The 14,854-nt window shown below is 61.2% G+C and overlaps 1 protein-coding gene across 3 annotated transcripts in view; it reads left to right on the top strand.

The window, feature by feature from the left end:
- STRN4 (striatin 4) overlaps positions 1–14,854 on the top strand; it is a 24,936-nt gene extending 10,082 nt beyond the window's left edge. For 2 of the 3 annotated variants that reach the window (XM_061388750.1, XM_061388752.1), the window contains exons 5-18: positions 886–1,083; positions 3,221–3,362; positions 6,519–6,678; positions 7,206–7,319; positions 7,660–7,775; positions 9,615–9,790; positions 9,881–9,928; positions 10,292–10,413; positions 11,478–11,648; positions 11,784–11,924; positions 12,383–12,481; positions 12,663–12,749; positions 13,455–13,692; positions 13,919–14,854. In XM_061388750.1, coding sequence (XP_061244734.1) covers positions 886–1,083; positions 3,221–3,362; positions 6,519–6,678; positions 7,206–7,319; positions 7,660–7,775; positions 9,615–9,790; positions 9,881–9,928; positions 10,292–10,413; positions 11,478–11,648; positions 11,784–11,924; positions 12,383–12,481; positions 12,663–12,749; positions 13,455–13,624 — 1,744 coding nt within the window. In that variant the 3' untranslated portion in view covers positions 13,625–13,692; positions 13,919–14,854. The remainder of the gene's footprint in view (positions 1–885; positions 1,084–3,220; positions 3,363–6,518; positions 6,679–7,205; positions 7,320–7,659; positions 7,776–9,614; positions 9,791–9,880; positions 9,929–10,291; positions 10,414–11,477; positions 11,649–11,783; positions 11,925–12,382; positions 12,482–12,662; positions 12,750–13,454; positions 13,693–13,918) is intronic. The other variant, XM_061388751.1, reaches the window with a different exon arrangement.

Below are 14,854 nucleotides of genomic sequence, written 5' to 3'. Positions count from 1 at the left end.
TGTCTCCAGTGATTTGAAGCCACAGATACTCATAGTTGAATTTTTTCCGTTTTTTTAGCCTTTAGGCCAGTCTCAGCTGGCTTCAGGTTTTGTAATCCTGGGGGTAATAAATGCTCGTGTGTAGAGTAAATGACAGAAGTTCTACTGACATCCCTAATCTCACTCTGCAGAGATCACTGCTCTGAAGTTCAGTGTGTTTCTTTCTAGGCCTGGTGCAGGGCATGATACAAATGTGTCTGTGTGTGGTCTATCCTTAGACGTTCTTTTTTTTTTTTCTACAAACACTTGAATTGTAAGGAACACTTAACTTACAATTTCTGTTGTGCTATTTATTGAGCAGGCCCTCTCCTCTTTGGGCTTCCCAGGTGGCTCAGTGGTAAAGAATCCGCCTGCAATGCAGGAGCCGTTAAGAGACACGGGTTCGATCCCTGGGTCGGGAAGATCCCCTGAAGAAGGGACGGCAACCTGCTTCAGTATTCTTGGACAGAGGAGCCTGGTGGGCTACGGTCCATGGGCTCACAAGGGATCGGACGCGACTGAGCACGCATTGAGCACTTGGCACTCTGCCTCGTTTATCCTGTGCCTAGTGTCCCATCAGCCATCTACTTCCACAGTCCTCATCAGCAGACGTGTGGGTCGGCCCCTGCCTTTAGGTCCCCCAAATGTACATTGTCTCTGCGAGCATCTGCGACAGCGTGATGCCCACGTAGAAAGGCTCAGGGGAACGCTTACGTGAGATTTCGGTGTGTTGTCTTCAGTTGCTTCTCCAAAAAGGCTGGCCCAGCTTGCATCCGTCCCTGCGGTATAGAAAGGAGCCATGTGGTGCCTGACCCACCCCAGTTCCGCCTCCCCGGCCCGACCTGTCCTGGTTCTGCCTCCCCGCAGGTACCTGGAAGAGGTTGGCTACACTGACACCATCCTGGATATGCGGTCCAAGCGCGTGCGCTCCCTCCTGGGCCGCTCGTTAGAGCTCAACGGGGCCGCCGAGCCCAGCGAAGGGGGCCCTAGGGCCCCGCCGGTGCCCGGGGGGCTCAGCGGCGGAGAATCGCTGCTGGTGAAACAGATCGAGGAGCAGATCAAGAGGTGAGCCCTGGGGTCTGGAGGGTGTCTACCCACCACTCCCCCTCCATGAGGCTGGTCGATGATCTGGGGTCACATCCTTCCTGGAGCGTATCGTGGGTTCCTCTGCTCCGGAACCTGCTGTCAATCCCTTGTGGGATGTACAGATTCTGTCCTGGGTGGCCCTCCCCTGGTGTCATCTCCGTGCTGCTGCGCTGCATAGCTCCCCTCAGGCCTGGCCCTGCCCGAGGCTCTGGCCCTGCCCGAGGCTCCGGCCTGCACGCGCCCCATCAAACGCCAGGTCCCTACTGAAGGCAGCCCTGGGCCCACGCCAGGACCTGGGGATCATAGCCCAACACGTGGTCACTGCCCCCCGGGGAGCTCTCCTGTGTTCATTCTGTCGTCGGTAGCTGCTGTTTGTCAGAAAATAACTAAATTGCTGATGATGTGAGGAGGTCTATGAAAGGCAGTGAGAAAGCAGTGGGAGGGGGCTTCCCTGTGGTCCAGTGGTTAAGACTTTCCCAGGTCGAGAGCGAAGATCCCACATGCCTCATGGCCAAAAGCCCAAACATAAAATAGACACAATATTATAATAAAGTCAGTAAAGACTTTTAAAACGATCTACATCAAAAAAGAAAAAAAAAAATCTTAATTTAAGAGAAAAAGAGAGATGGGAGAAGCAGTACTGCTTAGGACAGGATGACGTTTGGGCAGAGAACTGCATGGAGTGGAGGCCGAGCCAGCCGAGTAGCTGGGAGGGGAGTGTTCTCGGTAAAGGATCCAGGACAAGAGAGGGCTGGCACACCCAGGAGCAGGCAGAGGCTGGCATGGGGGCAGCGCTGCCAGTACGTGGTGCCGTGGTCTGTGGTGAGGCTGAGATCTCAGGAGTCCGATCACAGCGGGCCTCACGGGCCACGATGAGGAGTTTGGAGACAAGCTTGTGGTTTCGAGCCAGGGTGTGACATCATCTCATAGCCTTGGTCTTCTTCGAGATGGAGAGGCTGACCGAGGGCTGGGCTGGGAGCAGGGAGGGCCGATTGGAGACTCCTGGAGATGTCCAGGCCAGAGATGGTGGACGTCAGCAGTGAAGGGGTGAGGCTGGTCCGCTTCTCAGTGGGTTTTCAGCAGGAGTCGACAATAACAAAAGGACTGGCTGTAGGGGGAAATGCAAAGAAACTGGGGTAACTGGAAGGTGGAGTCTGAGCAGCTGGGAGCAGCGCTAACCCAGGTGGGGGACTTCAAGGGGGCCATTCAGAACGAGTGGAGTGTGAGGTGTCTGTGTGAGCCCCCGTGGCGAGGGTAGGGGCAGCACTTGACTCATAAATGTATCTCCAGTTTACCAGCACACAGGCGGGCTTGAAAACCCTGGGGCTGGGCAGTCACTGAGGCAGAGGGTGTGGAGATGGCGCCAAGGAAGGAGCCTGTTCCACGTGTGGAGGCCCCCAGAGGAGCAGGGAGGCTGGGAAGTGAGGGCTAGGGGCTGGACTGGTAGCCCAGGGGTGGGAGGTCTCTACCGAGTGGCACCCGTCTCGCCCGGGCAGCTGACAAGAGCGCTTGGAGGATCAGCCCGGTGGCAACCTCCTTTTGGGAGGCTGTTCGCGTTAGTCTGAACTTCGAATTCTGCCCTCCTTTCTGCCCTGGAGTCACGTTTGGTGACTCCATTTGGCAAATGACTCCTTGGCTTAAACTTGTCATCCCAAGGGAGCCACGCAACAGCAGGCCCAGAGGTGGACGGGCAGCACTGTCTGGTGGTGGGGAAGGCGCAAGCCGTGTGGGGCCCAAGCAGTCATGGAATGACTGGTTCCGCTTCCCTGCCACCGGATGTGTCCCTGCCGTGCTGAGTGTGCGTGGTTCGGCTGTGGTGACGGGCTGCGGAGTCAGCGGTGATCTCTCAACCAGCTCTCTGTCTGACTCAGCACACACTGGGGATGTGTGATCAGGGTGGGGGTCTGGTCTGGAACCGCTCTGGGGAGGGTCAGAGCTCAGTGAGGGGTCTAGCCGGGGTCCGCCCTGCTGAGGCTGGGCTCCAAGCCCCATGCACGGTCAGAGTCGAGGCTCCCCTGGGCTCAGGCTCCGGCCCCCCAGCCTCCGTGCACTCCCAGCCGAGCTTTGTCGCCCGGCAGGACTGACCCCCCCTCTGCCCCACCCCCATCCTGGGCAGGAACGCGGCCGGCAAGGACGGCAGAGAGCGCTTGGGTGGCTCGGTGCTGGAGCAGATCCCCTTCCTGCAGCACTGCGAGGATGATGACAGTGACGAGGATGATGAGCTGGATGGTGCGCAGCACAGGAAGCAGCGAGTGAAGGTGAGCACGCTGGCCACGCCCAGGAGGAGCCCCTTCCGCAGAGGGCCTCCAGGGCATGCTCGGCTCTTCTGAGGGCTGCTCCATCCCTTCCCCACGTCCCGGCTCCTGCCAGCCATGCTGTGGCCTCTGGTCCCTTCTGAGGCACCTTAATCGTTTTTGTTAGGGCAACCCCTTCTCCAGCTGTACCCCCGTCATTCTTTCCACATTCCCTCCTTGGGCTCTGATGTTTCCAAGAGGCCTTTCCTGAATCCCCAGGCCAGGCCAGCCCCGAGACGCCCTCTCATGGCGTGTTCTCCTTCCTGCCAGCCCGACCACAGTGGGACTTGGAAATGTTCTGATGTGCCCCCAGCTCTGTCTCCCGCAGTAGACAGTGAGCTCCCTGAGCCAGGGGCTGTGTGGGTCTTTTCTCTTCCCTCCCCAGCACCCTTAGGGGATGTGGCTGAGCTCCCAGCGTAGCCTTAAGTCAGGTTGGGGGGCTCTGGGGGGCACTTCATAGGATGCGAGTGTCTGGTCTGCTGTTGGTGTCCCAGGCCCAGGGACACTGCTCACAGGGTAGAGTCCAAGTCTTCTCAGCTTGGCCTGGAGGTCGGGCTCCGACCGCATTTCACCCCCGCTCCTGAACTGCCGGAGCCCAGTGCTCCTGCCATCCTGACGGCGCTGTCCTTAGGCAGGGCCTGGTCTCACCGGTCAGTGTAGGCCTTGTGGGCCAGGCTCTGTGCTGGCAGCGAGGACAGGGAGACATCAAGGCCTGGTCCCTGCAGGGAGGAGCTTGTGGCCAGCAGTGGGCTTATAGGTAGTCACAGGCAGGTACACGAACCCATGAGGGGGGGCCTGAGGGAGAGGAGACAGCCTCAGGGGCTTTCCTTGACCAGCTCTTCCCACCTGAACTCCCTTGCTCCCCTTCTCCCCACAGGGTCAGGAATCTCCTCTGGGCTGCCCCATCCTGACCGGGACCACCCTGGGTCCTCCCTGTCTGGTGTCAGGCCTGTTTTGGCCTCCACTCTGTATCCAGGGCCCCCACCATGGCTTAGCACAGGGTCCCACGCAGGTCAGGCGCTCAGTGACCACGCTGAGGGGAACGGAGTGCCCGGAGCCGGAGCCCTGGCCTTGGGGCTCCAGGAAGAGCAGGGTGTCTCTGAGTCCAGAGCACCTGGTCCCTCCTGCCCCCTGCTAGATTTCCACTCCTTTCTCAGGTCTCCCTCAGCCCCCTCTGGGAAACTCCCCTCTCCCCTGCACTCCTGTTAGAAATGCTCGCGTGCTCCCCACGGCGGCCACCTCTGTCCCCACGTCTGTCCCACACACCCTGTCAGGCGGCTCCCTGTGCAGGGTCTCATGCTTCCCTAGGCCTCTGTCTCCACGAGTGCCTCCCAGAGTGGCTACTGGCCTGGCTCTATAATCGGGGTCACGTGATTCTCTTTGTCATGGTTTCGGCCTCAGAGGCTGGTAGTCTGTTTCTGAGTTGTTGAGGAATTCAGTAAAATGAGTCCTGGGAGTTCTCTGGCGGTCCAGTGGTTAGGACTTGGCGCTTTCACTGCTGCGGCCCAGGTTCAGTCCCAACTCAGGGAACTGCAATCCCATAAGCCCCCACATGGCAGGGCCAAAGATAAATGAATAAGTAAATAAAATCTGTATGTTTGAAAAATAAATGAGTTCACACTGGGTAGACGCATGGCACTGACGGTCCCAGGCGGTGAGAGAGAAGCAAGGCCCCTCTCAAGGACCAAGCCCTACTGTCCTCTCTCTGGGCAGGCCAGGTCTTCTCCCAGAAAGGAAGGGGAAGGCAGTCACATCCCATCCCCCTCCTCCCACACAGGCCAGAGGCTGGCCCCTCAAGATGCCCTAGCGCAGCCACCTCCATGTCCATACCCTCAAGACCCAGCTTGGGGTGCTGAGCCTCTGGGACAGAGTCACCCGCGCCCCGGAGGAATTCACAGCCTGACTGAACCTGGGTCCAGGCTGGGGACACTGAGGAGGGGGAAGGCTTCCTGGAAGAGGTAGCGTTTGAGTCCACTGGTCCTGGAGTCCCAGTGCTGAGGGCGGGCTGTGTCCTAAGCCAGCACTGAAAGCAGAACTCAGATATCCAAACGGTCTTTGAAAACTCTGAAACTCTCTTTAAGCGATCTAAGTGCAGTCTGTGAAGAGCCTAGTACACAGCTCCCTCCCGGACGGCACTTGATGTAAAGCATAGTGATGCGTAGGAAGTGGGAGGCTGAAGGATTACTTGCGAGATGTCACTTCCCGAGGCTGCGTCTCAAAGGTGTCTGGTGGGAAATGCAGGCACGATGCTGCCCCTCAGTTCACAGGCCTGGGACGGGGTCCAAGCTCGTGGACTGAGGAAAACGAGAGGATTTGGTTCTCAGCCCTGGTTACGACCGACTGTGGGAAAACTCAGCAGACTCTGTGTTCACTCGCCCAGCATTCTGTTTCTCAGAAAGGAAGACCTGGGGTGTTTTCTCATTCTAAAAGTAGCTCCTGCTTGTTATATAAGAAAACAAAAATGCAGCCAGTATAGGAGTTATCGGGAAGACTTGGAGACCCCCGGGTAACCTCACACCCCAAAACTTGTCTTTGATGTATGTGGAATGGCTTGGACCTGGGCCAAGGGGCTTCTGCTCAGCCTCAGTTTCCTTAATCTGTAATATGGGAATAATAATTAGAAGAGGGATAACTGTTCACGGGGTTGTGAAATCATGTGCGAAGCTGATCAGTGCACTGAGTAACTCAGAGAGGCCAGCACTGTGCTAAGTGTTCATCGTCATTACTGTTGTAGCCATGGATCTGATCTCACTTCGTAGCGTCTCCTTCGACGCCCGTACACCCATACACCCAAATATAGCTTCCCTTGCCCCTGCAACAAGTTGTCATATTATCTGACGTTGTTTTCATGAGAAGTGTACTGGGCTAGGAGGCAGGGCACGGGGGAGCAGGTCCAGCCTGAGCGAAAGGAGGAGGGCCCTGTGTGGGGGTCCATGCGGGCAGCAGCGAAAGGGGTCTCCAGAGCCAGGCTGGGGGCTGGCACGCCCCGAGGGCTTCCAGTAGGGGGAGCATGGCGGCAGGCTGTGGGACTGGGGGCCACGGGCGGGAACGCTGGTTTCCCCGCTCTGAGCGAGCAAGTCGGCTGGGGCCCTGAGCTCTCTGCTGGTCTCCGTGCCCCAGCTGCCATCCAAGGCCCTGGCCCCTGAGACGGAGGACGAAGACGAGGAGGATGACTCGGAGGACGCTATCAGCGAGTTTGACTTCCTGGGCTCAGGAGAGGACGGGGAGGGCCCGCACGACCCGCGGCGTTGTGCTACAGAGGGCGCCCACCATGAACTGGGTGAGCTGGGGCGTCCGGGCCGGCCTTCCTCGCCGCGGGCACCACCGCCTGCGCCTGCAGCTGCTTCCTGCCTCAGGGTCCCCACCGGCCGGATATACTTCCTGAGAGGAGAGTGGCCCTGCAGAGCCGACGGCTGCACCGCCGTGGCCAGGCTTTGTCCCCTTCCCTGGAGAATCTCATGGGGTCACAGGCAGGCCCAGCTCTTCCTGAGGCAGAGCCTCCAGCCCTCCAGCCCTGGGAGGATAGGGAGGGGAGGGGGGACAGGATGCAGACCCAGCGCGGGGGAGGCAGGGGGGCAGCGCTTCCTGTCCTATGACTCTGAGCTCCGAGGCCCCCGGGGTCATGTAGGATGGCGGGGGATTGAAGCCATGGAGGGTCCCCTCTCCGTCTGTCTCCTCCGCCTGTCCCCCACCCCTACTCAGAGCCCAGGGCTCTCCAGCCCCCCCCACAGTGGCAGGGGAGCACCCTCCCCACGTGGCTGAGTGGCCAGTCAGTGACGCCCGCCCGCCTGCGCCCTGTGCCTGCAGAAAGCCGGCGGGTCAAACTTCAGGGGATCTTGGCTGACCTTCGGGACGTGGATGGGCTGCCCCCCAAAGTGACCGGCCCACCTCCCAGCACCCCCCAGCCCCGGCCCCACGAAGGTAAGCAGCCCCTGCACCCTGGCCCAGTCCTGAGGGCCCCACGGCAGAGGGAGGCTGCAGAAACTAAGCCCCGGGCTTCTGTGTCCTCAGGGTCGAGGCCCAGCCTCTCTCTGGTCTGCAGCCTCCCTGTCCGAAAAGTTCGTCTGTCTATCTCTGTCTCCCTCTCTTTTTGTCTGTCCTGCCCTGTCTGTCTGACTCTCCCTGTTTCTTTCTCTCCAGCTGTGATTCTTGATCTTGTCCTCTCTCTGTCTCTCTGTCTCCCTTCTCACCTCTCTCCGCCTCTTTCTGTCTCTCTCTCTCCCGGCCCCTCTCTGCCCCCTCCCTCCCCTCCCCCTACCAGGTTCCTTTGGCTTCTCCTCAGACGTTTTCATCATGGACACTATCGGGGGCGGGGAGGTGAGCCTGGGGGACTTGGCAGATCTCACCGTCACCAACGACAACGACCTCAGCTGTGATGTAAGTCCTTGGGGTGCCCCATCCCTCGTGGGCCCCCCCAGGCGTCCGGTGCAGCGCTGGGACTGGCTGAGCTCTGGCCGGGTGCCTGCCTGCACCCAGTCCCTCACACAGCAGGACGATGTGAGATCATTCGCCAGCTCACCCTGTGTCACAGGGGTGCCGATGCAGGCAGGCGCTGGGACTTGACGGGGTCACCAAGGTGCCTGGCCTGGCAGGCTCTGGGGCCTGGGTTTCAGTCACGCTGCCAGGCTGCTCCTCTCAGCAATGCTCCCTCCCACCCCAGACTTCCCATGCACCTCAAATCTAGGACCCACCATAGGCGCGAAGCAGGAGCAAAGGGGTGCTGAGTCCAAATACAGCATCAGAGGTGGCAGATGCTTTTGGGTTGGGGCAGAGCAGGTAGGAGTCTGTGCAGAAGGTGGGGATTGTGAACGGGAAGGTGATCTCCAGCCACAAAACAAAACAAAAACAGGCTGATCTGGTATGAGTGGAGGCTGGTGGGACAGTGGGGCTGGAGTGCAGAGAGACCTCAGGGCCAGTGTCCTGAGCCTGAGATCTGTGGCCAGGCCGCTGGCTCTCCGGACGTCTCTGAAGCAGGCGCGTGTGAGCTTCTTCCTGTGGTAGGATGCTTACCGCAGCTTCCAGCGAGACTCCATGCGGTTGGTGATCTGAGCCAGGTTAGGCATTCTAGGGGTCGGGGGGCGGGTTGGGAGAGTTTGAGCAGGAAGATGCAGGGTTCTTCTGCTCCCCCAAAATGAAATGAAGACACTTCCCACCCGGGGCTGCATACGCATGAGGGGGTAGACCCTCTAGTCCTGAACAACTGTGGCAGGAGCGATGACCTCGAGTGACAGAGCCCAGATGTAGGGGTCCGTCGGGGTGCACCCCGCCTTAGGGCAGGGCACTGAGGCTTGCCTGACAGTCTGCTCGTCTCCTTTCCCCAGGGGCCCTCCCTGGGTCCCCTACCTCGAGAGCAACACCATGGTCCATCAGGCCCTCTGTGGTGTCTCAGGGACTCTCTCCCAGAGGCCTGTGGACTCCGCTCCCCGGTCTCTCCCACACGGTGTGCTGGTCCCCTTCTCCACTCCCCGTGTCGGGTCTGCCTCACCACTCCCTGGGAGACTTCCCTGGGGACCTCCTCCCGCCTCTCTCTGCAGCCACTCTCCTCTTCCCCAGTCCAGCACCCCCGCCATGGAGCAGCCAGAACAACCTGGGCCATTCCTCTGCTCTAAACCCTCCCGAGGGCCCCCCCCGCAACCCCGTCCCTGAGAAGGAGCAGCAGGTTCCTGAGTGTGGGCCACCCTTCTAGGGCTCTTCCCCTGCCGCTCTCCCTCACTTGCTGGGGCCCTGGCCTCCTCTCAGCTCAAGATCCGCCTTTGCTCTGTCTGCCTCAGGGACTTTGCACATTTGGTTCCGCCCTCTGTTCCCTTCATTTACCTAGTAACATCCTGATCACATGTCATTTCCCCAGGAACGCCTTACTGACCCGCACAGATGGGGACGGGTTGCCCGGCACCTCCTCTCAGTGCATCTGAAATTTATGGCACTGCTTGTTAATCATCTCTGTGATGGAGACCATCTCTGACCATCTCCCCCAGGCTCCCCCTGAATGGGGACACCCCAGGGCTTGGGCTCACCGTTGCTCCTCAGAAGCTAGCATGGGCCCTGCACACTGCAGGAACTCACTGAGCAAGTGAGGGGGCGCTGCGGGCGGGCGAGAAGGAAGCGGCCGGGCCCGGGCCAGAGGCTCGTGTGTGCCGTGTGCCACTTCATGTGGGGCTGGGTTGTGGGGACCGCCAGCTGGGATGGGCAGACCCTGAGGCAGCTCCCCCACCCCAGCTGTCTGACAGCAAAGACGCCTTCAAGAAGACCTGGAACCCCAAGTTCACTCTCCGCTCCCACTATGATGGCATCCGCTCCCTGGCTTTCCACCACAGCCAGTCGGCTTTGCTCACCGCTTCCGAGGACGGCACGCTCAAGCTCTGGAACCTGCAGAAGGCGGTCACAGCCAAGAAGTGAGGGCAGCAGCCCTGGGGTGGAGGGCTGGGTGGGGATGTCCGGGCGTGAGGATACAGGGTGACCCCGGCTCCTCTGCCTGCCCACAGGAATGCCGCGCTAGACGTGGAGCCTATCCACGCCTTCCGGGCTCACAGGTAGGGAAGCGCCCCTGCCCCCGTGGCAGCCTGCCCCTGGCCCGCTCACTGCCATCCTGGGGGCCAGGGCAGACGGCAGGGCAGCCAAAGGCTCCAGGTCCCCGTGGCCTCTGCACACACCCCACCCTCTCCTGGCGCCCTGCAGACTTCCGGTGCCCCACATCTGGTTCTCGGCACAGCCTTTAGAGGAGTGGGGGAGGCTGGGGACGGGCAGCTAGCCTGGGTGGCCCAACCAGAGGTCCAGATGCCAGATTCCTTTTCAGCAGCCTTGAAATACACTAGCGGTGTACCCTCAGGTCCCGTTGAGGGGAGGTGAGCCCAGAGTGTCTGGTCCCCACTTCACCCCACCTCGGTATCCTTCAGGGGCCCCGTGTTGGCTGTGGCCATGGGCAGCCACAGTGAATACTGTTACAGTGGTGGGGCAGACGCCCGCATCCACAGCTGGAAGATTCCAGACCTCAACATGGACCCCTACGATGGTTACGGTGAGGACAGCTCCCTCCCATCTTCCTTTCCCTACCACCCACCTGCCCCTGGGGGCCTCTTGGTTCCTCAGCACCCAGGCTTCACACTTCAAGAACTCAGGAGGGAACGCCAAGGGCTCCCGCTCTGGGGAAGCCAGGACCCAGGTGATTCAGCACGTGACCGAGGGTCAGATGAGACGAGGCAGCAAAGGGGCGATGGGTGAGCGATGCACAGAGCAGCTCATTGGGGTGGAGCTTTGGGACAAAGCCAGGCAAAGGCGTGGTGGCCCTGGCAGCACCTCATGGTCTCCGCCTGCATCTGCGTGGTGGAGTGGAGGGGCCAGTGCAGGGGAGGTGGAGACGCTGGCTGGGCTGGGCTGCAGGGTTTACTGTTAAGTGGAGAAGGGAGCAGACCGTCCCCTTTGGTCAGTGTCCGTGTCCCTGCCCTCTGACACCTCTTTTGATAATGCTTTTGATCACACACTTGGCTCCATGCCGCAGCATGTCAGGGCAGAGTTTGGGGATCTGTGTCTCCTCTCAGGATCGTCTCACCCTGTCAAAGGTCAGGGGTCAGCCCCAGGCAATGTCTGCGGTTCGCCCGGCAGGCTGTCACATGTTGGGTGTCAGCAGGGCCCAGCCAGAGCACCCCACGTGGACTCGAGTGACCAGGGAGGCCATGGTGGGAACAACCAGAGGGCTTTGGAGGAGAGAGTGGGCAAGAAAAGACTGCGGGGACAGAGGGTGGGGCTGACTCCAGGGGCCAGGCTGCAGAAGTCTTGGCCCTTGTCTCCTTAACTGAGTCCTAAAAGGTACATCCCATGCAGGGCTTTATGGCAGGCACTGTCGCGGGCCTGGGGAAACAGCTTGGGAGCCAGATCATCCCTACCTCTGGAGCTTCCACTCTGGGGGCGTTGAAAGCCTGAAACCTTCGCAGAACAGCCAGCCCACAGTTGCAGCCTGAGCAGCTCTGAGGGCATGAGGACTGGGGGCGGGGGGTGACTCTGCAGACCTGGGGCTGCCGGGGTCTGAGCTGGAGCTGGGCCGCGGCCCTGATGCAGCCCTCTTCCCCCCTCCGGCGGATCCAGACCCGAGTGTGTTGAGCCATGTCCTGGAGGGCCATGGGGACGCCGTGTGGGGCCTGGCCTTCAGCCCCGCCTCCCAGCGCCTGGCCTCCTGCTCTGCCGATGGTTCCGTCCGCATCTGGGACCCCAGCAACAGCAGCCCGACCTGTCTCTGCACCTTTTCCACAGCCAGCGGTGAGGGGCAGGGCGAGGGGCCGTGACACCCGGGGGTGGAGGCCCCAGAGGAGGGTGACTCCTGACGAGGGCCCAGGCTTCCCGTCACAGGGCAGGAGCAGGGCTGTTGGCAGCCTTCCTCCCCTCTGCCTTCAGATCACGGGACCCCCACCTCAGTGGCCTTCACCAGCACCGAGCCTGCCCACATCGTGGCCTCCTTTCGTTCTGGCAACACCGTCCTGTATGACCTGGAGGCTGGCAGTGCGCTCCTCACGCTGGACTCCCGGGGGAACAGTGGTAAGGGGGTGCCCAGAGCCAGGGGCTGAGGTCTGAATGCTTCCAGGGCCCCAGTTTCTCCTGGGGCTTTGGTGACCTATTGCCCAGTCAGTGGACAGTGGCTGCCCTGCCCTCTGCAGGGCTCTGAGCAGGATGGAGATCAAGTCCCAGTCACTGTGCCCTTAGGGACAGCTCCAGAGGGCTGAGGGAGAGATCCCAGGGGCTCCCCTGTAGGCTCTCGGTGGAGCAGAAGCACTGCCCTCACGGTGGCCACCCCTCCTGCTTGCCCCGGGGCCATGCAGTGTCCACGGCACAGATGGAGAAGCCCTGGGCCCTGGAGGGAGCGGCTGGGGCGCCCAGCCCTGCTTGGCATCTCGGCAGAGGACAGGGATGGGGTGGTAGTTCTCCTCTTGTCTTTGTCCCTCCTGATCTCCCTACTTCCGCCCCACTTTACTTTTTCTGCTTTCTCTCCTTTTCAGGCCCAACCCAGATCAATCAGGTGGTGAGTCACCCCAGCCAGCCCCTCACCATCACCGCCCATGACGACAGAGGCATCCGTTTTCTGGACAACCGCACAGGTGAGCCCCAGCCTCCCCGGCCCCCGCTCACCTGTGCTGGTGGTAGGCAGGGTGAGCCCAGCTCAGAGGGGGAGATTGGTCAGTCCACCTTGGAGGCTCAGTGTCCCTGCTAGCCCCTGCACCTTTCCAGGCTGGGCGCAGAGAGGAAAAGTAACCTGCCGCCCACCCTCTCTCTCTGCAGGGAAATTGGTGCACTCCATGGTCGCCCACCTGGATGCGGTCACCTGCCTCGCCGTGGACCCCAATGGCGTCTTCCTGATGTCAGGAAGTAAGTCGGGAGCCTCCTGGCCCCTCAGGAGTGAGGGCGCGTGCCCTTCCCGGCAGGAGAGGGAGAGGAGTCCTCGGGGGCTCCCTGAGGCTGGGCTGCTGGTGGGAGTGCTGTCTGAGCAGGGCTCAGGAGCCCCTCTGTGGCTGGTTAGAGTGGTCACGGGGGTGGGGTCATTGGAGCCACGGTAGGCACGCTCCCACACGGCCCTGTTGTATTTGAATGAGGTTGGTACTGCAGCCCCCATTGCGCACATGTGGAAACTGGGCCTAGAGAACTCACTTCACTTGGTCACAGCCCAGCGGGTTGCAGGGATTGACGTTCAGGCCTATCTGACTCTCAGTCCCCGCAAGACAGGGGACTCTTAGCAGTTGGGGCACCTGCTGTTTGTGGATAAAGACACCAAGCCCCAGTGACCGCGGGGCTGCTCCTCGATGGCGTGGCTGGGACTCGGGTGGATGGAGAAGGGGCTGAAACTCCCCAGGGGGGTGAAGGGGGTGCACTGGCCTGACCAGAGCCCACCCTGCCCCGGGATATCAGCAAATGCGTGCACGCACAGAGGCACGAGCTATGGTGGTGGAGGGCGGGGTGGCCCAGGACTGTTCAGCTGTCTCCAGGGAGGCCAGGTTCAGGAGGCAGGTCTGGGCAGGGAGCTGGGGAACCTGGAGCTGCTGAGCAACAGCCCCTTCTGCTCCCGCACCCGCACAGGCCACGACTGCTCACTGCGTTTGTGGAGCCTGGACAACAAGACGTGTGTTCAGGAGATCACAGCTCACCGCAAGAAGCATGAGGAGGCCATCCACGCGGTCGCCTGCCACCCCAGCAAGGCCCTCATCGCCAGTGCGGGCGCCGACGCCCTGGCCAAGGTCTTCGTATGATGCCCACCTGGCCCCCCAGCCCAGGCTGCCACCGTGGCTGGGGGGTGGGGCCGGGCAGTGGGACTGAGGTGAGGGGATGGAGGGAGGGAGGCTTGGGTTGGGAGGGCAGAAGCCCCTGGCACCCTCACTCCCGCCTGGCATTTCCAGCGGGTGCCAAATCCCGACACCCTAGCTGGGATGCCCTGCGAGAATTGCCAGGGTGGCCCCAGGCGTTCAAAGGAAGGGCCAGAACTGCCTGACCTCTGGCACTCTGGAGACTGTGGTCCAGCCTCCCCTCCCTTCTGTCTCCTGCAGGTGACTCCCGGCCTCGGTCTGGAGGCCCCAAGGCCTGGCCGCCTCCCGCCTGCCTTGGAGCCTGGTGGTGCTATGGGCCCTCTCCCCAGGAGGCCCTTCCCGCGGCCTCCCGCCGGGTGCGGCCTCCTTCAGGAATTGCCCTCCAGCTTGGTCTCTGGGAATTTTCCCTTTACCCTGGCACCCACTCCGGGTCTCTGAGCCTCCTTCTCAGGAGCCACACATCCAGGCCTGGGTGTCCTTGGGGCTCAACTTTTCCAAGATGCCAGAAGGTGCCGGGTTCTCTTTTGGAACCCCTGACCGCTCCTCTCCACCTCCCTGGCCCCGGGTGGGAGCCGGGTGGGAGGCGCCCCCACGCCCCTACTCTGGGTCTGCTGGGGCCCTGGAGCCAGCTACAGGCCGGGATCGTCCTCCCTGCGGGGGCCTCCCCACCTCCCCACCAGCGTGCCCAGTGATCCCCCTCCCCTCAGTTCCCTCAGCACAGCTTTCCAGACACTACCCAGTGCTGCCAGGGCCAGTAACTGCCTGGGGAGCAGGTGATGCCCTCGGGGGAGCGCCTGACCCTACCTCCCCCAACACTCCTCCAAGGGCAGTCTCCCAAACCCCCATGGGGTTACCCATGAGGGGAGAGATAGCGTTCTCTTGCCCCTCCGCAGGGCATGGAGGGTGGAGTGGGGTCCCCTGGGCCCCCCATAACTCCCTGTATATCTGTATAAATAAATGGGATTTTAATGGAGCCCCCCCCCCACGTTGTTATCACTGTGTGATAGTCTGTCTGTTTCCGCTCCTGACCCTTCACTCTCTTCCTCTATTTATTTCACTGTTTTGGGTTCCACCCTGTGCCCCCAGGCCCCCCTCCCAGGTTCCTGTTTATAAGCCCCATTCCCTCCGCCCTGACTTGTACGTGAAACTTGTCTCAATAAACCCTTTGGAGTAAGA

Source organism: Bos javanicus, chromosome 18 (assembly GCF_032452875.1).
Source record: "Bos javanicus breed banteng chromosome 18, ARS-OSU_banteng_1.0, whole genome shotgun sequence".
In the NCBI taxonomy this organism is placed as follows: domain Eukaryota; kingdom Metazoa; phylum Chordata; class Mammalia; order Artiodactyla; family Bovidae; genus Bos; species Bos javanicus.
The sequence above is the reverse complement of the archived record's forward strand: the minus strand, read 5'-3'. Positions and strand labels throughout refer to the sequence as shown.